The sequence below is a fragment of the Apteryx mantelli genome, chromosome 19, assembly GCF_036417845.1.
Source record: "Apteryx mantelli isolate bAptMan1 chromosome 19, bAptMan1.hap1, whole genome shotgun sequence".
Lineage (NCBI taxonomy): Eukaryota > Metazoa > Chordata > Aves > Apterygiformes > Apterygidae > Apteryx > Apteryx mantelli.
The window spans coordinates 9,843,484-9,865,366 of NC_089996.1; the positions used below are offsets into that span (position 1 = coordinate 9,843,484).

General features: G+C 44.9%; 2 protein-coding genes across 7 annotated transcripts in view; one reads left to right on the forward strand and one right to left on the reverse strand.

Moving 5' to 3' along the window:
- GGA3 (golgi associated, gamma adaptin ear containing, ARF binding protein 3) overlaps window positions 1–8,098 on the forward strand; it is a 21,442-nt gene extending 13,344 nt beyond the window's left edge. For 2 of the 3 annotated variants that reach the window (XM_067308522.1, XM_067308524.1), the window contains exons 11-17: window positions 440–709; window positions 1,630–1,697; window positions 2,100–2,422; window positions 2,980–3,245; window positions 3,441–3,610; window positions 4,232–4,342; window positions 5,630–5,831. In XM_067308522.1, the coding sequence (XP_067164623.1) occupies window positions 440–709; window positions 1,630–1,697; window positions 2,100–2,422; window positions 2,980–3,245; window positions 3,441–3,610; window positions 4,232–4,342; window positions 5,630–5,740 (1,319 nt within the window). In that variant the 3' untranslated portion in view covers window positions 5,741–5,831. Of the gene's footprint in view, window positions 1–439; window positions 710–1,629; window positions 1,698–2,099; window positions 2,423–2,979; window positions 3,246–3,440; window positions 3,611–4,231; window positions 4,343–5,629 lie in introns of all 3 variants that reach the window. The other variant, XM_067308523.1, reaches the window with a different exon arrangement.
- Window positions 1–21,129, reverse strand: part of NUP85 (nucleoporin 85) — a 23,405-nt gene extending 2,276 nt beyond the window's left edge. Inside the window, exons 1-20 of one of the 4 annotated variants that reach the window (XR_010886100.1) lie at window positions 21,072–21,129; window positions 20,881–20,974; window positions 20,570–20,732; window positions 20,111–20,181; window positions 19,541–19,584; window positions 18,617–18,686; window positions 17,523–17,644; window positions 17,014–17,148; window positions 16,295–16,417; window positions 15,778–15,909; window positions 15,276–15,382; window positions 14,872–14,955; window positions 14,184–14,249; window positions 13,575–13,726; window positions 13,362–13,479; window positions 11,910–12,010; window positions 9,937–10,088; window positions 9,191–9,277; window positions 8,546–8,655; window positions 5,499–5,623 (exon numbers count right to left, since the gene is read on the reverse strand). Coding sequence is in view for 3 of the 4 variants with exons in the window: in XM_067308527.1 (XP_067164628.1) it covers window positions 8,554–8,655; window positions 9,191–9,277; window positions 9,937–10,088; window positions 11,910–12,010; window positions 13,362–13,479; window positions 13,575–13,726; window positions 14,184–14,249; window positions 14,872–14,955; window positions 15,276–15,382; window positions 15,778–15,909; window positions 16,295–16,417; window positions 17,014–17,148; window positions 17,523–17,644; window positions 18,617–18,686; window positions 19,541–19,584; window positions 20,111–20,181; window positions 20,570–20,732; window positions 20,881–20,974; window positions 21,072–21,104 (1,956 nt within the window). In the remaining variant the exon portion in view is untranslated. Of the gene's footprint in view, window positions 1–5,498; window positions 5,624–8,463; window positions 8,656–9,190; window positions 9,278–9,936; window positions 10,089–11,909; window positions 12,011–13,361; window positions 13,480–13,574; window positions 13,727–14,183; window positions 14,250–14,871; window positions 14,956–15,275; window positions 15,383–15,777; window positions 15,910–16,294; window positions 16,418–17,013; window positions 17,149–17,522; window positions 17,645–18,616; window positions 18,687–19,540; window positions 19,585–20,110; window positions 20,182–20,569; window positions 20,733–20,880; window positions 20,996–21,071 lie in introns of those variants that run through there. The other 3 variants (XM_067308527.1, XM_067308526.1, XM_067308528.1) reach the window with 3 other exon arrangements.
- Between the last annotated feature and the right edge of the window lie 754 nt (window positions 21,130–21,883).

Genomic DNA, 21,883 nt, shown 5'->3' on the forward strand with positions numbered 1-21,883 from the left:
ATGAAGACTGTTATAAATATATAGACTTTCTGTCTAGACCAGACAGAAAGTATACATTTCTCTTGACTCTCTAGCTCTCTCGTGGCCTGTGTTTATCGTAAGTCTGTAGGGTCTCTCAAAGTCTCATCTGGGCTCAAAAGATTTAGAAGAGCCTGCAAACTTTGCTACAAGAAGTGCTGGGGAAAGTGCAGTGGCTAAAGTCCATGTTTCTTTTCAAACAGATGTTGCCCAAGTACCTGGGTTGATTTAAGCAGCTTGTGGACAGCAAAGGGTTAGGTGGAAAGCATTTGGGTTTCCTCTATTATAAGGAGCCGTAAGCAATGATTAAATGGGGACCATGTTACCTAAACCATCTCTCTGATAACTTCTTCTGTACGTTGTGCTTGCTCTGAGCCTTTTGCCTTCTTTCCTAGTAGTGCTCTTCTCCTGTCCGCTGCAGGGAGTGACTCCACCAGTAATCTCAACACCCTCATTGACCTTGCTGGATTGGACGTCACTAGCACCCCGCCACCTCCAATGCCGCCCACCACACTGACGCCAGCCCCCCCACTAGCTCCCCCCCCAGCAGAAATCCCCATTCTCCCACCTCCTCCCCAGACGTTCGCTCACTCCCGGAGCAGTTCCTCTAGCCAAGTGGAAGCCGCACCCGCTCAGCAGAGCAGCACGGCCAACTCCCTCTCCTTGCTGGATGAGGAGCTTCTGTGCTTAGGTAAGAAACCAAGGGGCTCAGAGACGGGCTACTCAATCCATGCCTAACAAAGGCCACTTCTTTCCTCCAGCGCGAGTGTAAGGGCTGACTGTGCATGTAGCGTGCCTAAAAGGAGCGTGAGATACCTCTGATTTCTACCACACCCGATTCCTCCTGCTCTTGGCTCATCCAGCAGGTTATTTAGTTAACCCCTGGAGCTGTCCCCGCACTGCCCTGGATCTTGGTGGAGCCTATCTGAAGTTTCCAGTTGTGTAACAGGTCCAATGCATGCTGAGGGAGGGTCGAGGGAGCCTGGTGTTTCAGAAGAGCAGTTGGGAGCACTGGTATGTGCTATTCACAAAACATGAATACTGGGATATCCTTCCTTGCTCTAATTCTGGTCAGCCCTCTGTGTCCTCGGGTCTGTTATTTCTAGAGAAGTCTGGGGGATTTCTGAGACACTCCTCTGCATCACTCTGATTATAAAACTAGTCTGAGCCAGTACTAAAAAAAACTCTGATGTTCCCAGAGTAGGGTGCAAGTAAATTGAGCTGAATGTAATCACAGTCTGATCTCTGTGGGTGCTTGGACATGCAGCATACCTCTGCTGCAGTTTGGTACAGGTTTCACAACTGACTGAGCAGCTGTGCTAAAGAGCAAGGTGTTTTTGAGGGGTTGCTTATGGGAGCCTGCAGGAGCCCTGACATGAATAGCAGGGGAGGCTGCAGATAAGAAGGGTTAGGAGAGCCGTGTGCGGGGTTTGTCTGTTCGCTCCTAGTGCTGTCAGTCTCACCATAGACTTGCAATATGTTTCAGTCTTTCATCGGGTTCTTGGGTTCTGGCAGAGTTGAATCAAGTAGTTTGGTACTGAAATAACTGCCAAGGGATGACATCTAACTCATTTTCTCCTTCAGTTACCTACTCGTTGTTTTTGCTTTCAGGCCTGAATGATCCAGCCCCTGCAGCAGTGAAGGAGACATCAGAAAACAACCAGTGGAGCATGTTTGAGGTACAAAGGAAGGAATTTCTCTCTGGGGGTGTTGTCATTGTGGGAGGTCTCAGGACACACACTGTCACGTCAGAGAAACGTGTGATCACATGTACAGGCAGAGGCACAGCTGTTCCTGAGGGGGAGTCTAGCCTAGCCCTGAGATCTGGGATAGCTATGTCTGCACAGAGTAGATATCCCTCTATTGAGCATGGCTTTCTCAGTTTGCAGTCTGTCCCCCATGATGTTAGCACTTCCTTTGCTTAAATTACAGATCAGATGTAGTCCTGACATAGGCCACAGACTTTGCTGCTTGCCGCCCACCACCTGTTTTTGCGGTAAATCTATCTCCCTCTGTAACAGTGCCACCTCTGCCACAGGGGGTGGCAGTGACTTAGAGCATCTCTTTGCCCTCTCTTGCAGAATGACCAGTTGGACCTGGATTTCTTTGGTCCGAAGATGGGGACTGTCGCTTGCAACCCTGCAGGGAACCCTCTTCTCCATCCCACATCGCAGACTGCGTGTGGAACGTCAGTGACGCTGCCCTCTGCTTTCACAGCCTCTCAGCCTGCTCCCAGTATCCCTGCACCAAACTCGGCCCCATTTGTGTTCTCTGCTGGACCGGCTGCCCCTGTGGGGCCTCCTAAGACTATGCCAGCTGCTCCTGGGTACTTCAGCTCAGCTGTGGGAAACAACATGTCCAATAAGATGGATGCACTGGGACAGCTCCTTGAAGAAGCCAAAGGGTAACTAACAGTCCTGGACTTCATTTTGTTTCTGTCATTAGGGAGCAAAGCTGACTGCAGAGTGTCACATTCAGAGACAGACACATTCAATGCTCTGGTTTGGTAGAAATTTGTGATTGGGATCTTTCTTCTCTGAGAGTCTCAATTTACAAACTAACACGAGAGTCCTACCTCCAGCAGGGAAAGGCAGACACTGCTAGGTAGAACACAGCAGCTGTTTACTTCGGCAGGGCCACGCTATTCCCTCATGTAAGTGAGCAACTGTTAGGCTGAGCAGACTGCTATGGTAGAGAGGCCTTTGCCAGTCTTAGCCTTGCCTACCTTTGCCAAGGTGGGCTCTGCCTTCTTGACTTGAAGAGGGTGATGCCTATATCTCCACCACCACAACTTTCCACGTAGCTCTGCGTTTTACATGGGGCCTTACTGAGTCGCTGGACTGTAACCTGGTTGCAGGCCGCTGCTTTGTTCTAATGATACTCTGTTATCTCGGGGTTTATGGTGAAATGCTTACTTCGCATTCAGCTCAATTTTCCATGTTTCTTCTGTCTTCCTTCCAGGACTGCCACCCAAGGCATGGCTACACCCTCAGTGTTCCCTGGGGTTACTTTGCCAGCCACTTCCACCTCTGCCCCGTTAATAGCCCCTGCAGGGCTGCCAGTCACTGCCCCGGGAGCCCCTCCAATTCCTTTCCCAAGCAGCTGCACTGCTGGCTCAGGAAGCCCTCTCTTCCAGTCAGCATCATTCCAGCAGCAAGGCAGTCCCATGAAAGCACCTGAAATTTCTTTGGCCAACGTCCATGTTCCCTTGGAATCCATTAAACCCAGTAAGTATCGCAGGTTTTTCACCTTTCTCTGAATGTTTTTTTTTAAAATCAAAGCTTCCTGACAAAGGTCATCAAGTGGAGAAAAGGGTTGTATAACGAAATGTTCCAGGCAAATGGTCAGGTTGCCTAATGCTGCTACAGATTGTCTTCTGCAGCATAAACCTGCATTTGTCTCCCCTCCTCTCTCTGCGGCAGGCAGTGCCCTCCCAGTGACAGCCTACGACAAGAACGGTTTCCGGATCCTCTTGCACTTTGCCAGGGAGTGCCCACCAGGAAGGTCAGATGTGCTAGTCGTCGTCGTGTCAATGCTGAACACAGCACCGCTTCCTGTGAAGAACATTGTGCTGCAGGCTGCTGTACCGAAGGTAGGGGTGTGCAGCACAGACACAGGGCAACGTGAATCTGGGTGTTCAGGAAGGCCTGGGTATGAACCTGGGGACTTGGGTGGAGCAGCCTCCCTGGTTCTGCCTTTCTGTTGGCTCTGTTCTGCCTGTTTCCAAAACACAAAGTGGTTCTCAGAGACAGAAAACACTGAATAGGATAAATCAAGAACTGTAGTTGTGAGTGTTTTCTTGCCATCTAAGATCAATCCTGCTCCACACAGTGACAGGATTGTTACGTGGTTAGAGCCATGCTTGAGGTCTGTGGAAATGATGTCTGATTCATGTTTTGAATACTATCCCAACTTGGCTATGATCTGCCTATCATTGTGAAAGCATCTGCATTAAAACCTCTGCCACGAGAGCACTCATACAGGAAGGTGCTGTCGGGATTTACCTGGCCAGTGCATTCACTCTGGGCTGATCTGTCAGCCTGTGTATCATGCGCACGCTGGGCTGGCTCTTGTCTTCCCTCATCCTCCTGTTTGGATTAATTCTCTTCAGCTTGGATGTGTGCTGTTAATCTTGCCAGCCTGTGCATACATCTTTCATTGTCCCCAAGGCAGAAGATATTCCCTGAGGTTCCGCTTTCTTTTTCATTTGCAGTCCATGAAAGTGAAGTTACAACCACCCTCTGGCACAGAGCTGTCTCCATTTAATCCCATCCAGCCACCTGCTGCCATCACCCAAGTCATGCTTCTGGCAAATCCTACGAAGGTGAGAGGGGGCAGCCTGTCATGAGGTGGGATTTATCCTGTCCTTGTTGGACAAATTTCATGTAAACTGAATTCTGCAGGGGGTTTGGACTTAACATTTGAGCAGATACAGCTGTTTATTCTTAACCTGCCCTCCAGAGGTGGTCATTGCAGGAGTGTATTAGTGGTGTTTTCAGTTCAGGGCTAGAGGGAGTCTGGTTCCCCAACAGGCCTTTTCAGCAAGGAAAAGTATGAGAAGGACCTCTACATTTCTCCAGCTAAATGGCAACAGCCATATGAGGCTCAGCTTTAAAGGGGAACAGTCAGAGTTCCATCAGGAGCTTGGCCCCCTTGTGCCCTGGACGTGCCCCCGCTTTGGTGATAATTGAAGTGACATTAAATTAGCTGGTGTTGCAGAAATACTTTTGCTGTATTGAGGCTGTAGCCTGTCAGACCTGAACCAACAGACTAATGTCAGGTCTTGTTCTTCCCCTTATTCTTTGAGATGTTATGAGAGGTACCTGTCACTAGTGAAACAAGGGCATGGTTAAACCTTTGCTGTCTGCTGATCATGCTGTGGAAGGATTTGGGTAGCTGTGCCAGAAGTGTTTTTTTCCTTGGGAAATCTTGCTGTAGTTATTCATTGAAGTAGTCTGCTCCATAAAGCTTGAAGTTGTATGCTGAAGTAATTTTTAATTCAATAAATCTAGATGTTACTAGTTGAGAATTACAACAAAAGGGCCTTAAGGCTGAAAGTTGTGAGATCCAAAATGATAAATGTCAGATGGGTCTGGTGGCTTGCTGAAAAACTTTTTCCCTTTGTGAAGCACGTGGAGATCCCCCACTGAAGGACTGGTTTCATCCCTTTCTTACTGTTTACTGGGAACTTTCAGAGCAGGAACTGTTGTGTTTTATTTTCCTCCACATGATGAGGAGTTTGATTTTGAAGATGTCAAAATATTCCAGCAACATTAAAGCATGTACTTCAGGCTCACTGGAGAGCAGTTGAGCTATGGGTAATGGCCACATATGTATGGCAAACTACTAACCTACTACTGCAGGTCATTTTTGCTTTTCTCCTGATGTTTTACTCTAACAGTAATGCTCTTGTGGTTTACAAAACTAATAGGTAAATAACTCATGTTTGCTAAGTAGCTGGAAATACTCCATGAACGTACCTTGGCCCTCTTCCCCCTGCTATGTTCAGCAGAAATCTTGTGGTCTCTGTAGAGCTATTACAGTCAAATGCTTCATTTAGGAGCAACTGGGGCTGTTCTCATGTTGCTCTTGCTTTTTGTCTTTCCTGCAGGAGAAAGTGAGACTGAGATACAGACTGACCTTCACACTGGGAGACCAGCCCAGCACAGAGGTTGGCGAAGTGGATCAGTTTCCCCCAGTAGAGCAGTGGGGGCATCTATGACCCTAGGACACTGCCAGAGACTCCGTGACAGGACCAGGAAGGGATCCCACAGAACTGGAATGAATGTGATGTGGGGAGGAACACACATGCTATCCACTGGTGATGTTCAGCTTCGTTTACATGTCCTGACCACTCTGCTTGTAGCTTTAGTCCAGAATGTTTTACCCCACATTGAAGGGGTCCTGGGACATTTACGCCAAGCATGAACTGAGTGGCAACCAGTAACAGGCAGTGCTGGCTGCTTTTATCTTGGCCTCTGGGTGAATCTGGTTCTACCTTCTACTCAATTAAACTTGAAGTTATTGTATTCTGAGGGGAGACCTGTCAACAGAAGGGGATTTAGTTGGCTTATTCCTCTACTGCTGTCCAGAGATACCTAGAGGCTGGTGGGGTAATGATGCCACCATGAGCTTCCTCAGTGCAGAGCCCTTACACTTGCTCCCCCTAGGACTTTTACCTCCTCAGTGCCAGACTGGACCAGCTAAGCATGTTGAGCAATATGCTGGCTCCGTGAGGGAATGCTTATTTTTCACACTGAAACGGCACTTAGCTCCCTTCCTCTCCCTCCTCCGTTTCATTACCAACAGCCAATGTAAGCAGACCCTAGCTCTGTGTTGTGTGACACTGCTGTATATTTAGTTGATATATTTATTTTATACTGCTAGCTGCCTCTCTGTTGTATCCATTTTGGGCGGGTGGCACCGAGTTTTGTATGCAGAGGGCTACACTGGTTATTTTTCTGCCTTCATTGCATTCCGCGGTGTGGAGGAAAGAGGAAATGTGTAGTGAGGAGGTAAACCCAACAGGGCTGGAAAGTAGCAGTCAGCATTGGTGGAGGACAGCACCTAGAGTGCAGAAGAGTCTGCAACCGCTAATCAGGTGCAGCGACTGAATTGAGGGATGAGGAGAGAGGCCTCTCACGTCCCCTCATGCAGGCAGTATTATTATTGTAGTTGAACTGTGTTCTATGGAAATGAGTACAATGAAATACAAGATGTAAATAATAGAGCTATAGAATGTCTAAATAGAAACAAGCGGACAGTGAAAGGAGAGATGGCTCCAGTGGGCTGTGATGGTGCATGTGCTGGGTTTAATACCCTCTTTTATTTGTTCCCAGTATTAAGTGGCTAAGTGCAATTGTCTCCACAGGGGGAAAGCTGTTTTGCTGGATATAAGTATTCTGTGTTAAAAGGGGGCAGAAGACCTGACCCCCCTCTAGCTAACAGTCACCCAGAAACTAGGTTTAAATCACCGAAACTTGATTCCAGTGGTCCCTTCCTTCTCCCTTTTGATTTCCAGTCTCAAGCAATGCCTCAACTAGCTTTGAGACAGACTGTTTTAAATTAATGTTTTAGGTTTTTTTACATTCTTTGACAAAAGCACAGAGGGGCTGGGTCCTTGGACACTGACTATGCTCAGCACTTCTAGCAGTGCCATCAAGCAACAGCTCTTATGACTACAAACAGGAGCAGTCAAAGTGCTGAGAAAATCAATATGCAGGAGGAGACCCCTCCCGCCTATTGTAGGAAGAAAACTCCAGAGGAGAAAGTGCTGCTGGAATTAATGGAGGCTATAAAACCCATTAGTGCAAATACAGCTTTGAATTATTTCTAGCTGTCTTAGGCAGGTGCTTACAGCTGATGAATCTTCTTCACTGATGACAAGTAAAAAAAACACTAGACATCAAAAACTCAGCAGACTGAAAGGCCTGAGGCCCTAATCAGGGGCTCCAGGCAGCTGTAGAAACCCTGAAGGTGAAATCAAAGCATGGCCAAGGAACTTGCTATAAACTCTTGGGCTGAGGCTCATAAGGATCACAGCCTTGTCAGCTCCCTGAAGTAGAAGGCAGGCAAGAAGGATGGTTAGGTCTTTTGGATCCTCAAAGAAAGCAGCAGCAGTTTTGAAGTGATGGAATAGGATGGGGGACAAGGAGAGAATTCTTTCTGCCTCAGACATGTTCTTGCCAGCACTTTAGACACAGTAGGCATAGGGGTATTGCTTAAATCATTTAAACCTGCCCAGGTGCTGTAGTGTGTCCTTAGGAAGCAGGTTTCACTGCTTTAGATGCCTACATGTGAATCTCACTGTGACTTTGAGGAAGTCAGAAGAGCACAAGTGCTTTCTGAAGAATGGCTTTGTTCTCAGTGTTAACGGCAGTGCATTGCCTGTGCAGCACAGCAAAATGGAAAGATCCTGTCGTTTTGCTGTATGGAAATGCATTGTTACAAGCTTTGGAAATTAAACCATGAATGTTACTTGTTTGTAGGTGAGGGTTCCAGCTTCATACTGAACAGCCGTACTGTAAATATGTCTCAAATGCATTTGTTCTGCTGCATGTTAAATAAATTGTTTTCCCTACTTTGCTCTGTGGCTGGCCTTACTAATGACTGCTGGTGGAGTACGAGGCTGTTTCTGGAAATCTAAATTTCAACCCATCATCTCAAGACCACCCAGACTAACCAAAAGGGCGGAAGCTGCTGTTTTCTAAAACCCCAGTGATTTAAAAGGTAGGTACAAATTCAGTTCTGGATACTAGAGGCAATGCAACTGAAAAAGCAAAGGTTATGTTGCCCTTGTTAATGAGACTTGCTTTACAATGGGGAGGTTGCAAGTCCAACTTCAAACAAGCAACCTTAACGTTTTGATGTAGCTTGTTTTTAAAAGTTACATTTAAGTTTTTTAAAAATTATATTTACAGAAAACTAGAACAATTCACCAAGCAATATGCAAAACAAGACATTTATTCTTAGAAAAATGGTCAGGTTTATGTACAGTGAATTGCAGAGGAATAGTAAAATAACATACTGCTCTCTTCAGGATCCTTCCAGTGTGCCTTCTTTGACGATGACTCTTGCAAGATTTCGTGCAAGAGCAAGTCTCAGCATTTCCACCTTCATAGTCTCAACGTCATCATCCTAAAAGTAAGAAGAGTTTGAGGTAGACTGTTACACGCAGTAATGACCCAATAAGTTCTGTTTCTCTCTGGGACCTCCTGAAGAGGGTAAAATGTTTCCTACGCTTTAATCAACACAAGACAGATCTACCAAGCCTTTTCTTTTTCTAGCAGCTGCAGAGGTTTGCATGTGTAGCAAATGGTTCCCTGTTTGTTCTGTGCCTGGAACGTTTCATAGCTTGAGCTGTTAGGTGGCAGCATCTCAGCTTTTCATTGCTCATGTAATTATCACATGTAATTATGCAATTATTTATCTTGGAAAAGCATCATAGTACAATGCAAAGCAGCAGAACAGTGAAGAGTAGTAGTAGTCTTGTACTGCTTGAGTACCTTATGATGATGCCTCATTTGGCCAACCTTTAAAAATAACAGCCTCAGTACCTTATGCTCTCTTTTTTCTGCCTCAGTGCAGGAATAGAAAGTTCAGGCTTGCTTTCCCTGACCCCCCAGAGAGCCCCACTGACTCACTATCTAGTTGCCCTTGAAAGAGGTAGTACCTGGAATTTCTGCTTATCTGACTTCCCTGCTGTCAAGTCTTCCAGACATCGCATCAGTTCGTAAGTCTGCTCTGCTGAAAATATGACCTGTGGAAATTAAAGTATTTACTGAAATAACTGAGTTTAAGGACATCGCATGGTCTGAGAAGATAACTCAACTGAGAGGAGGAGAATGCTTCCACACTGCCACAGATCCAGTCTGATGGTAGAATCCTAGAATAATTCAGGTTGAAAGGGACCTCAGGAGGTCCAAGCTCCTGCATAAGCAGGGTCAGCAATGAGGTCAGAGCAGGTTTCTCTGGGCTTTATCCAGTCACAGGTTTATAATTACTAAACTGCCATTTTCTTGATGGATCTTAAAAGAAAAATTCAGCTTAGCAGAAGGCAGCACACTAGAACAATCTCCAAGCTACGTACCAGAAGGAACTAGATGCAGCATACTTAAATCATCAGCATACATGTATTCTATTGCTATTTTCTGAAAGAAGGGCACTGAATTAATAGTTGATTATCCCATCCTGGATTCAAATTGGCATCTCATGATAGTACAGGGGGTCCTTTGTGCTCCTACTGAAATGACATTTGGAGAACTATGCAATTCTTGAACTCTCATAAACAGTTCACTTGCACTGGGAAGTGCAAGTCCTAGCTTGTGGGGGAGAAAGGGGTTACTGCTTTGAGATACCTTGTCGGGAAGAAAAGAAAGGGGGGTGGTGGTCTTTGTCACATTTGACCAGCATGCTCACCTCTTTCTGCTCCAGCAGGGGAAGGGCATCTGTCAGCAGGGTCATCCAGAAGGAGCAAGGAGCAATATGGGCAGTCATCAACATCAGAAGCAGCTTGGCAGCTTCAGAGAACCTCTTCTCACCATACAGCCGGTGGAATTCTCGGTACTTCCCTACACACGGGGTATTGGTGAAGGGTAAAAGGCATTAGTGTCTGTCAGAACAGCACAAGCCTAGGTTACAGGATATTTTGAGGTCAGTTTGCTCTCATGAAGCCTGTGGTAGAATTACCCTCAATTGAAATGAACCTTCAAAGCAGCTGAGCCTGGGTGAATGGGAAAGCTGGAATCTTGTATATCAAGAAAGGTTAAAAAAAAAAAAGGTTAAAAGAGAGGCTGGCTGAAAAGGCAGCAGAAAGCCTGCTATTGTTCTTGGTAAGGTTTACTGCTTGAAGCAGCCTGTCAGCTAACTGATACTGTCTCCGGTTTCTCAGTGTGGTGCTGAGTGTTTCAGGGTGAGCAACCGCATGAGTGGCTTAGAAAGACTGCTGGTGTCTGCAAAAAAACAGAAATGGGAGGGGAGAGGAGAGGGATGAATGTTCTTTTTGATACTTCAGAATATCATGAGGCCTGAAAGGCTTCATAGTCTTCCTGATTGTTTATATGGAAACTGAGATCTTTGTTAATATGGAGAATTCTGCTTTTGCTATGAATCAGTGAGATCAATATCCAGTACATGAGAACTGGCTGAGGATGAAAGTGGGTTTTAGTCTGTGGTTTTGTTTATATCCACTGAACTGTCAACACAGCTGGAAGTAACGATTCCCGTTCAGATTCCCCTTTGATTAATGCTTGAACTCAAGATAGAGACATCTGCAAGATGTCCAGCAAAAGCATACCTGATGTTTCTAAAACCTCCAAAGAAAAAATGAGCAGAAGTATTTTCAGGCCTTCCAGGAATTATTCTAAAAAGCAGGAAGGGAGGTCACTTTTAAATAATCATAGTTTCACAATTAAACTACAACTCTGGGGGGTTCATGCAAGAGTTGCTGGGTGGCATTGCACATACTGAGTTATGAGGGAATATCAATTTCCAAAAGTTACAGTTAGTCTAGGCTTAATTTAGGATAAGGTTTAAATTAAGGAAATACCGTTCCAGTTTTGCAGGCCTGGACCAGATGGGAACATATCAGACTCTAGGATTACCTTCACTGTGAAGCTGTTGTCAGTCAGAAGAGACTCAGTCCAATTGCCAACAGCTATTCTATATTCTCATTAGATTTTGGGCCAAGTATTTGGGCTTGCTAACTGCCATGGCTCCAGGGAAAGGTGCACTTCAGCTCTGTTTCCTGTCTTAGTCCATTAATCATCAAAGGCTACGGAGCAGTTGCAGACAGCTGGGCAAGTTACCACAGCCTACACTTGTGCCAGCCAGGAGAAGGAAGCTGTGGTATGTAAAGGAAACTAGATGGAGGCCTTCCACTGTTATATAGCACAATTGCTCTAGTGAAAGGGTAGGAGAGATCTGTTGTTTGAGGGGGCTTGAAATTGGCACACTGAACCTAGAATAACTGTAGAGGCACTTTGGAGAGCTTTATGAAGTTAGTAAAATTACCAAATTGTCAAAATAACTAGGAGTCTACTTAAGGATGACCCCCCAAAGTCTTCCAGATTGTGTTCACTAATGTTTCAAGAAAGTGTCACTAGGCAGTGATACAGACTAGAAAAAGACTAAGAAAGCGGAAGCATATGATTGTCAGAATTCAGAATTGTCTTGCTCAAAGAAGCACAAAACAGATGCCTACTGTGAGCGCAATTGGAAATGCAGTCTGGATAGCAAGCAGGCTGCATCCCAGCTCACTTTCAGGTATTTGATTTCCCCTCATCACCTGTAACAGGATGTAGCCAGATGACAGAAGAGAAAAGTCCAAATAATTGTTTAGAGCTAGCAATGTTCTAAATAACAGAACAGAATGAAAACTGGACAATTCTCACCAAGAAATGTCAGACGGTCACTGAGAAGCATGGATGGTCCCAAATTATCAATGAGGTCCAAGTCAGAGAAGCATCCCTTTTCACAATAATCCTTGAGGAATCTATGGAGAAAGTAAAACACAATAAAAGCTTAGAGGGGAGAGTATCTTCCACATTCATTTTTTTATCTCCCAATCCTTTCTCAGAAAACTTCAGTTCCAGTTCCATTTTAATCAACCACCTCTGAGGGCTTCAGAAGACATCAAAATGTTTCCTGGGAGTGGCCAATGAGCTGGTGTAACATGTGTCTAAGACAGTTTATTTACTCTTCTAGATTTTGTGGTAGTTGAGATTTTTTCTTTAAAGGAAAAAGTGAAAGAAGGAGCACAGGAAGCTGAGGCTGGGGGATGTACAAATAACGCTCCCACATCATAACAAAAGCTCTGTTTTTCTGCTGTGTAAAAGAGTTGATAAGCAGCAGGAGCAAATAAAGCCCTAAAAGCTTTTTGTCTGTCCTGTCAGAGCCTTCATTATGCTGCTTTTTTCAGCGTCTGCTCCCTGTGATGGTTTTCTTTCACCTTCTGTTGAAGGAAATATAATGGCTCTTACTCCCTCAAAGAAAAAAAACCAGCAATCTCTCATTACTCCCTTTTCACTATTGAAGATTGTGTATTACCTGGCCTTCTATCCAGAGTGTAATTTAAAAATTATACTCTAACTATGCAAACAGATTGATACCTGCCTATTTCCAATTAGCAGAAAATACATGACATGGGTTGTTAGAGATTAAAAAGCCTGAAGAGAGTCTGGAAAAAGCCCATATCTTTTTATCTAGGTCTAAGCTAAGCATTAGCATCATCTTCTATTTGATAACAACCTTCCCATCCCTTCAAGGTCAAATATTGTGACAAGTTTATTCAAAACCAGGCACTCGATGAAACTTTACTCTTTGTTATACACATTATAATTGTGGTTTAACACTTTTTTTGCAGAAATGCTGGCTTAAACAGTTCCCACTGACTTGTTTGGAGACTGTATGGTGAACTGGATTGGTTAAAAATGATCTACTGAATAAAACATGGAAAGGGAATATCTTTCACCCAGGTTAGTTCCCTAGTTCACTGTGCAGTCCATCACACAGCTGTACTGGAGCAAGTGAAAGGGCAGTGCATAAGGTAGAACTATTGCCAAAAGAAACGTTTATCAAAGCAAGGCTTAAGAGGACTGGATTGTTAGATAAAGTCAACTTGTTTCATCTCTGCATCTGACAGAGTAAAAAGGCGTAGAAAAGAAATAGTTAACAGTTTGGTACTTTCATCTGCAATATCTTATTTTCTACTCCAGAAGCACATGCTTGGTCTGAGAGAAAGACAGTCTCAGTCTGCCTGCAGACCCTTTTCAGGATGGCCACCTTCTCCCCATTCCTACAATCCCACTGTAGCAGCATCATCTGAGAGCTTGACTCAGACTCACCTGTCTGATATTAGTGTAGCAAAAGCCGCATCCTTAGCTCTGATGCTCCAAGACAGGGCAGAGCCCAAGCGATTGTTCCGCAGCGCTTTCATGGCCATGATTTTACAGATGCTACGAACTTAGGCGAAAGGCACAGGAGAAGAGGGAAGAACGAATCAGTTTCAGTAGTTTCAGTTATATCACTATAAACAAAGAGATTCGAGAAACAATCACCTTGTTCATGCATCTGTCTCTGCTCGCAGATCCTCAGCACTTTGAGGGCCTTTTGTTCTGTGTTAAGGGGTATCCGCTCAATATGCAGCTCCAAATAAACCCTGCCATATTCTGGACAGTGGTCAAAGTAATCTACCCCCAGCTGCCACAGGCTGAGAGGAGAAGAGAAGTCAAACATTCCAATCATGCAAGTCTTAAATAAGCATAACATTAAAGTCACAAGGAAAACCTGAGTCTGGATTAACAAGAGTTAACTCTGATTAACTTAACATTCAGATCTAAAATGGCTTTTAGTTTGTATGAAATATCAGTTGCCTATTTTAACAACTCTGGAATACCTGCATCTCACAAGTGCTTTGGTACAATTTGCTCTGTACCAAAAAAGCCACAGAGGAAGGAACAATTCTATCCTAGTCAATATGCTTGATGGGTTTTGTCTTTAATTCAGGAAAGAAAACATGGTAGCGTTGTACAATCCCTTACGGATACCTTTGCTGAAATCCTAACAGCCACTTCACTAAGTTTTGCCTTTTAACTTTATTAACATGAAGTTATTTGCTTTGGCTGCCTTGATGTTAGTCTAGCCTCTGAGCAGAGAAGATTTGCTACCTGTAATGGGAGAAGAGTCCTGAGGCATACTCTAGTAGAAGGAATTCACGCATATTTGAACCAAAACTGAAAAAGACAATAAACAAAAACCACAAGCATTATTATTTACACCTGCTGAATTATTTCAAAAATACTTTTCATCTATATAGCATATTTTCTCATGGGCTATCTTAATAAGCTTCATACCTCAGGCGTAAGCATGTAGGGCAGCTTTCTCTTTGGGAAGGCCTGCCAATTATTTGTAGCACTTAGCAAATATAATTTACAAGAAGCAGTGAGTGCTTTAAGCAACTTAAACTTCAAGGGAATTCAGATAACAGCATTCAATTGCTCAATTTTAAATTTTTAAAAAACATGAGTATGAAAACTCTTTTTAGATAAGTTTCACACCATACCCATAATCCCATTTAGGCCCTTGATTATATTTCAGCTGAAATTATATATTAAAAAAAAACACAAAACTTTGCACTGAGGCACTGTTGAAATAGCATGTTGAATTCATCAGGTCAGCAACTGCTTCTGCTCCTCAGAGCATCTGGGCTGCTTGTAACTTCTTGGGCACATGCAGCACCTTTATTTTCCATCTTCTGCAAATGCCCAACATGCCCCTTTTCAACCAAAATCCACATGCTGTTTCGGTTATTCTTGTTTCTGTGTGTCTGAATAATGAGTGCAAATAAACACTTACTAGAGATTGTGAGACTGCAGGAGTTTACAGTGATCCAGCAGGTCAGTCAGATGAGCCACAAACCACCAGTTGCTCAGGGCAATGCTAAATTTGAAGCAAGCAAAAGAAAGAAAAAGCTAAGCCTACAACTGCCAAGGAATATGTCAGGTTTTCCACAGTTATTTTTTTACTGTGACAGAAGTTATATTACTGTATAAAGTCTGGCTGCAGTGTCCCAGACCTAATGGAATACTTTTAATTGCTGCCTGCTTCACATTTTCTTGTTGAGTTCTTTAAAAGGATAATTCAGTAGTCTGTACCCATACTGTCTACCCCAAATACACCGGGATCCCAGTGACTTCGGGAGTGAAGTCACCGAGAAGAAATACCATAAAACTAGGGAGTCAAAAATCTTAAAACTCAACCTGCATTCCTTGATCACTTGATGCAACTCAAATTCAAAGGCTGCCATTAAAATGGTGTCTAGAGGCTCAGGGCTGCTTTCTCCACCCAGGAACAGGTCCATACTAGACTGTGGAGTAAGATAACAAGACATGATAAATGAAAAAATGTGAGACAATATAAAGGAAGACATTGAATGTAACAGCCTCACTTAGGTTATTTTGTGGGAAAGAATATGCCTTAAAGACGGAAACACATTAACAGAAAAGATACAATGTTGTAGTGTAAGGAAGCTGGGAAAACAATTTGCAGAAACAAGACTGGTAGCATTAGACACTCAAGAGACTCATTCCTCAACAATTTGCCCACAGTATCAGTCTCCCAGTCCACTTCCAAATTCTAGGAAAAATCTCATGGGTATAGAGTTACTGTAAGATGTCAATCCTCCCAAAGCTGTTTTGTTTTAAATACAGTAGCACTTGTGCATTAAACTGTGGAGGATATAAAAATAGTTCTATTTCCTGCCTGTGCATAGAAGCGCAGTTCCATTGGCTTCACAGTTGGATGGGAGTACAGGAGTCGGGTAACCAGAAAGTGGTACCAGGTAGTCATAAGTTCCTTTTTCTCCAGTATGGCATTCTCATCGCCCAGCAGGATCTAACGGGAGAAAAATATGAGAGTAACTCTGCAAATACGGCAATGTAAGTAGCTGCATCTTAATTCTTCAGGGACATTACTCCCATTTTGTAAAGTGCATAATGTAATCAAAATTAAACAGCAAAGGACAGAACTTCTTCTCAGAGCTCAATTCCCTAACCAGCATTATGGTTTGGGAAAGGAGGAGCAAATAATCTGCCCAGGCTTGCAAAGTCTGTGGAAAAGCCAAGAACACAGTACAGAAGCCTTGGCTTGAAATCTTCTGATTTAATTAACAGATTGTCTAGCATATCAAAGTTACTTATGACTACACAGGACTTCTGAAGTGCAAAAGGATGAACTCAATACTCGTCCAGAGTCTCTTTCCCTGTCATCCAAAACGCACCTTGCAGATGGATTCCATGTGGGAATTGGAAGCAAAAGTTCCATCCTGTAGATACCGCTGACATTCTTCATGCCAGTGCTGCCATTTCAGCTCCATCTCAGTCAGCGTCTGGGTGTTGCCAAGCTGAACACAAGATGTATGCACATAAGATAAAGGAAATGTCAAGTCAAATCGCAATGAGCACCTGAGCTCAACTCTCACAGCCATTCGTGCCAAAAAGCTAAACACTGGGCTGCCACCAGAATTTTTCATATTGTTCTCCAGTTGCATTTGAAATGTTTTCCTTTACCCATCTAAATAAGGCAAAGTGACAGACTGTACAAGAAGCCACAAAACAACTACAGTGACGCAGCTGCAATTTTAACTCCTCAAGGAGATCACTGCAATAGAGAAACTCTGTTGGTAAAGTCTTCAAAGAATATTCCCTGCAATACCGTGAAAGAGTTTTCAACAGGAACTGTTTCAGACAAATGGACAATGTATCCTGCTGCAAAAATGATCTTTCTGGTTATGTTGGTTTTTCACCTAACAGTTCTTTCCTGTGTAGTTGGGCCTTCTGGGCAATTCAAGAATGCAAATATTACTACTGAGAGGGGTATGACTGAGATATTTTAATGGTCAATGTGCTTTGATGTTATAGGAGCCACTGCGGAGATGAAACAGACTGGTGTAACAGCATCATCCCTACAAAACTGCATGAAAAATGGCTTTGTACATACACTGGGCACAGGCATCTTCTTCATCAAGTCATCCAAGATTCTGCACATGTTCACTGATGTAGGATTGGCACTGGCTTCCTTAGAGAGTAAGTGCCGTGCTTCATCCATTCGGCCTTGCAGCACAAAGACATCCACCTGCAAAAACCACCTGTGTGTGAGCACTGCACTGTGCAAGCTACAAAATACCCAGGTGGAGCATCAGAGGGGAATTTTAACTTGTGGTTTAGTCAAGTTAAGTGGAGTTAAAATGCTTAAACTTTAGGCTCTGTTAATTCAAATATACAGTACAAGTCTTGGCCTCTGTGGATCTGAAATGAAATGATCATGTTAGAAATGAGGGGCAGTATGATCTTCACAATGGTTTCATCTTAAAACTATATATGCAGATAGAAGCAGTATCCTATGTATCAGTTTGAGATGCGGGATCACTGTCAAATGGGGAGGAGGAAGGCAAAGAAGAAAAAAGTGAATTCTTTTCATATAAGAAGCTTATAGATGACTGTACTCACCACATTCCAAAAGAGCTCATGTTTTGATGGATTTTCACTGCTCAGAACTTCACGGACCATATTGTCCACATCACAGACATGAAGTCGAACCCAGTCAAGGAGGCGAAGCAGGAGGGGACCGGCTTTACGCAGAGAAGATATCATTCTGTTACTTCCCAATTATGTTGCTTGTTATTTTATACGATTCCAACCTTAACGGTTTAACAACCATTAGATGAGGCTTACTAATCAGATTTTTATCTGCCATACCCATATTACAAAGGGACAGAGATCCTTAAGTAGCCAGGCCATGGAAGAGCCAGATGACTGACAAAATTACATGTGGCAAATTTTACACAGAAGAGGAAGACTCAGTCTATAATAGCTTCCTCCATGATGTAGAAGGACACCTATCTAAGAACCCCCAACTTCAGGACATAACAGGTGAGTGACTTGGATCATAGATCCTGCAATGCCAAAAGACACATATAGTGTTTTTCTTCATTTCATTTACCATCCTCTCATTATTAATTAGATATGAGGCACTAGATAATCTGGCGCTAGGTAATTAACTTTTTTTCAAATTAATAATCTACATTTGTGAACCTCTCTTCTGAATTCTGGGACTGAGCAGATAGCATATTTGTCTGCCTACTCTGATCATTTCCTTCTTTAAAATGCTAGTATAAGCAAACTGAATTCAAAGACAGCATCCTAAAGGTAAAGGAGTTGGACCAGAGAATGTGTAAATGTTACTTGGCATCAGCTTAAACAGTTGAAACTTAAAAATGTTTTTATGCTTAAAAGTCAAATAAATTGACAACAAATGTTGATATCACTGCACTCCATTATCTTTTTTCAAAAAAGTTAATTCATAGTGTATTATGTATGAGGGAGAAAAGTAGAAGGTAAATTAAGTTTGACATAATTCAAGATGGAGAAGACAATTTGCCAAAGCAGAAAAGGTATTAAAGGGCTTATCGATAATATATTGTCAATAATATTTTCAAAAAGTTATTAAGATATGACACAATGGATGCTATATACTTTTTAAACAAATTAATATGCAAACAAAAAGCCCTTCAATTTTAATATCAGGATAGTTCACTGCTCACCTACAGCTGCTTCAACAAACAGAATCTCACACAAGTTCCAGATCAGCTCCATTGCAGAAAGAATAGAAACCTGAAAAAAGCAGGGACACATTTCAGATTTAGTAACTATTACAATGTTTTTTGTTTTTTTTTTTTAACTGCACAAAGGCATCTACTGCCCATAGCAATTGCTCAGTTAAGCTTGGTTCTTTTAGGCAAGATAAACACCCTACTGACATTTTAGAGATCTAAATTAAAAGACAGAAGCAGGCCACAATTTCTCTATACACATTCACCTTAGAAAATATTACAGCTGTTTGTCTATTCAAATGCAATAATAATCTGTCATTAGTGGGAGATAAAAATAGTACAGAAACTGTTATTTTCAGCCTCTTTGCACTCCTAAAATTTAACATTACAAACAGCATTTTTTTTTGTTTTATAAAAATAATTTTCATCTGCATTTGAGACTGAAAAAAAAGGCCAATTAAGCAACATCAGTGCTGCTAATAAGACAATACTTCTGTGAACACTGTTCTTCCAATAACATTGTCATAGCATCTGAAAATTCACTGTGATTTCTAGAGCTTGCTACAAAGTTCAAATGTAGTTGATAGGAACTTGAGGATCTGAGAAGTGAAGTCTTGGCCAGGTGAGTACTGGCCCACAGCTGGATTTTTTAGATGACAAGAAAACATCACACCTGTAAAACTGAATACACATTTAAGAAACGGCAGTGTTTCCAGATGTTGGACATCTTTTTACCGTTTTAGAAATACAGGTGCTAACTATTTATATGCATTTATTCTTGATCATGCACTGTATTCAATACACTAAGCCAGAGTTACAACTAAAACACGTTACTGCCACAGTGTTGGCCTTGACGAATTTGTTAGCCAATGGTTCGTGTTCAGTTGTGACTATGCAGACACAACTGCAGATTACCTGAGTACTGTACTGGCTGTGCAGGGCAGGGTCCCGAGCTGAAACTGAGGGAAAAACAAAGAAGGTCAAAACCCAACATGCTTACCTTCTTTCACAACCCTTTACTGATAAACAGTCTTGGTCACTCACCAATCATAGACTTAGCTTTGTCATATATGTACTCATCTAACCTTTTACCTCTTTTATGTATATATATATATTTTTATTATTATTATTATTATTATTTTTTTTTTTTTTTTTTACAAATGTGGTATGTCTACAGGGCAAGGATGGAAGGAATGAGTAAAATCTCTCACTTTTTTGGCAGCAAGCTGCTAATTTGGCCTGTTTCCCATAAAACTGCAACCACAGAAATGAAAAGCAAGCAAATCTCCCCAAATCAGTTAAAACATAGTGCAAAAAAATCTCAGACCAGATTTATAAACCAACTTGGAAATCTCAGGGACGAAAATGGAGTCTTGATAATTACTGAAATCCATACACAGTGTTTTACAGTAGTAACATCTTACAGTTATAATCACAAATAGCATGTCTTTTTATTGCTGTAGGAAAACAAGCAAGCAAACTTACCAGCTGCCTGGTGCATGTCCTCCATACAGGCTCTTATGACCGAGCGGTAGTTTTTGCTCACTTGAACCAATCTGCCAAGCATAAAAACACCATGTTTAGGAAGAGTCATTTGAGTTTTAGGTCTACGGCTGTTGTCTGCTAAAGTCACCACTGGTCTTGCAAGTGCTTCTGCATTAGTAGATTCTTCCTGCACTTCGGCAAATCTAGTGGAAGTCAGCGAGGCTGAACATGCTGGTTATATACACGCTATATACAGATGAAGGGCTTGCTCAGCAGAGGTGCAAGGCCATGCTTTGTAAAATGATCCCCTAAATAATCATTTATACTGCACTATCACTGATTAACAGTAGCTCTAAGTACAGAGCTACTGGTTTCTGGTCGCTGTCTGCCTCGCTGGAGGCGGACGAAAGAGCGGTGACAACTTTTGTTTTCAGAACTTTGCAACCACAGTCCACTCACTGCGTTTTCCTTGATTTCCCAGCAAATTCTTCCTCGCTCCTCTGGAGGCCGATGAAGATGCCGTGCGACTCGTTGAAGAGCTTGCGCAAGGTCTGGATGTATATGTCTTGGTCCTTGCGGACGACGAAGACGCAGGAGGAGCTCGGCCGCCCCTCCCCACCTCCTGCAAGGAACCGCGTCGGTGCCGGGGGCCGCGGACCGGGCCGCGCCCGGGGCTCGGGCAGCCGCGGCCGGGTGTCCACACGGCCCCGGGGAGCGCGGGGCGGCCGAGCCCGCCAACGGCCGCCCAACGGCCGCGCGCCGGCACCCACCTCTGCCGCCGAAGAGCGTCTCGCACACGAGCATCTCCGCGGGGCCCCACTCGAAGCACAGCTGCCTGGCGGCGGAGTCCACGCCCGGCACCACCTGTGAGGGCACAGCGGCTCCCTGAGCGGCGCCCGGAGCCTCGCCGCCCCGCCCGGCCCCCCCCCGGCCCCGGCCCCGGCCCCGCGCCCGCCCGCACCATCAGCGGCGGCTCCGCGTCCGGCTCCTCCATGGCTGCGGCCGCGCTCGCCTCCCGCCCGGCGCGCAGGGCCCCGCCGCGGCTGCCCGCGCCGCTGCCTGCGCCCGCTCGCCCGCCCGCCTCCCTCCTTCCCTCCCTCCCTCCTTCCCGCCGCGGCGCCTCGCCGCCTCCCGTCAGCGCTGCCCGCCCCGGCGAGGCGCCCGCCGCGGCCGGGGGAAGGAGCCCGGCGCCTCCCCGCCGGTTTGGGGCAGGCGCCGGCCGCTCGCCCCGGAAGCGCGACCGGGCGCCCAAGGCCCCGCGAGCGCGGCGGGAGCGGAGCGGGGCGGCGCGGCCTGCGCTCGGCCGGGCCGGGCCGGGCCGGAGGAAGCCTTCCCGGCGGCGGCGAGCACCACCGGGCGGGCACTGGCTGCCCGGGCAGCCGTCGTGCTGCCCCGGCTCCTCCTGCTGCGCGGGGCGCTGCCGAGCGCCGAGGCGGGGGCGCGGTGCGCGGCAGGGGCCGGGCGGTGACTGCGCCTGGCCCGGCCCGGCAGCGCGGAGGCAGAAGGGGCCTAAGGCAGCGCCGGGGGGGGCTGAGCTGAGCTAAGCTGAGCTGAGCTGAGCTGCCCTCCCCTCCGCGCGGCGCGGGGGCTCTCTGAGGCTTTCGCCCCCCGCCGCGCTGCTGCGCGCAGGTTCCCCGCGCGTTCCTCGTACCTGCCCGCGGCGTTTCCAGGTGGGTGAGGGAAGGAAGCTACCCCGTGTCGATCTGTGCCGTCTTCCTGACTGATATTTTAAGCGCTATGCGGATGTAACGCAAGGTTTCTCAGCACATGACG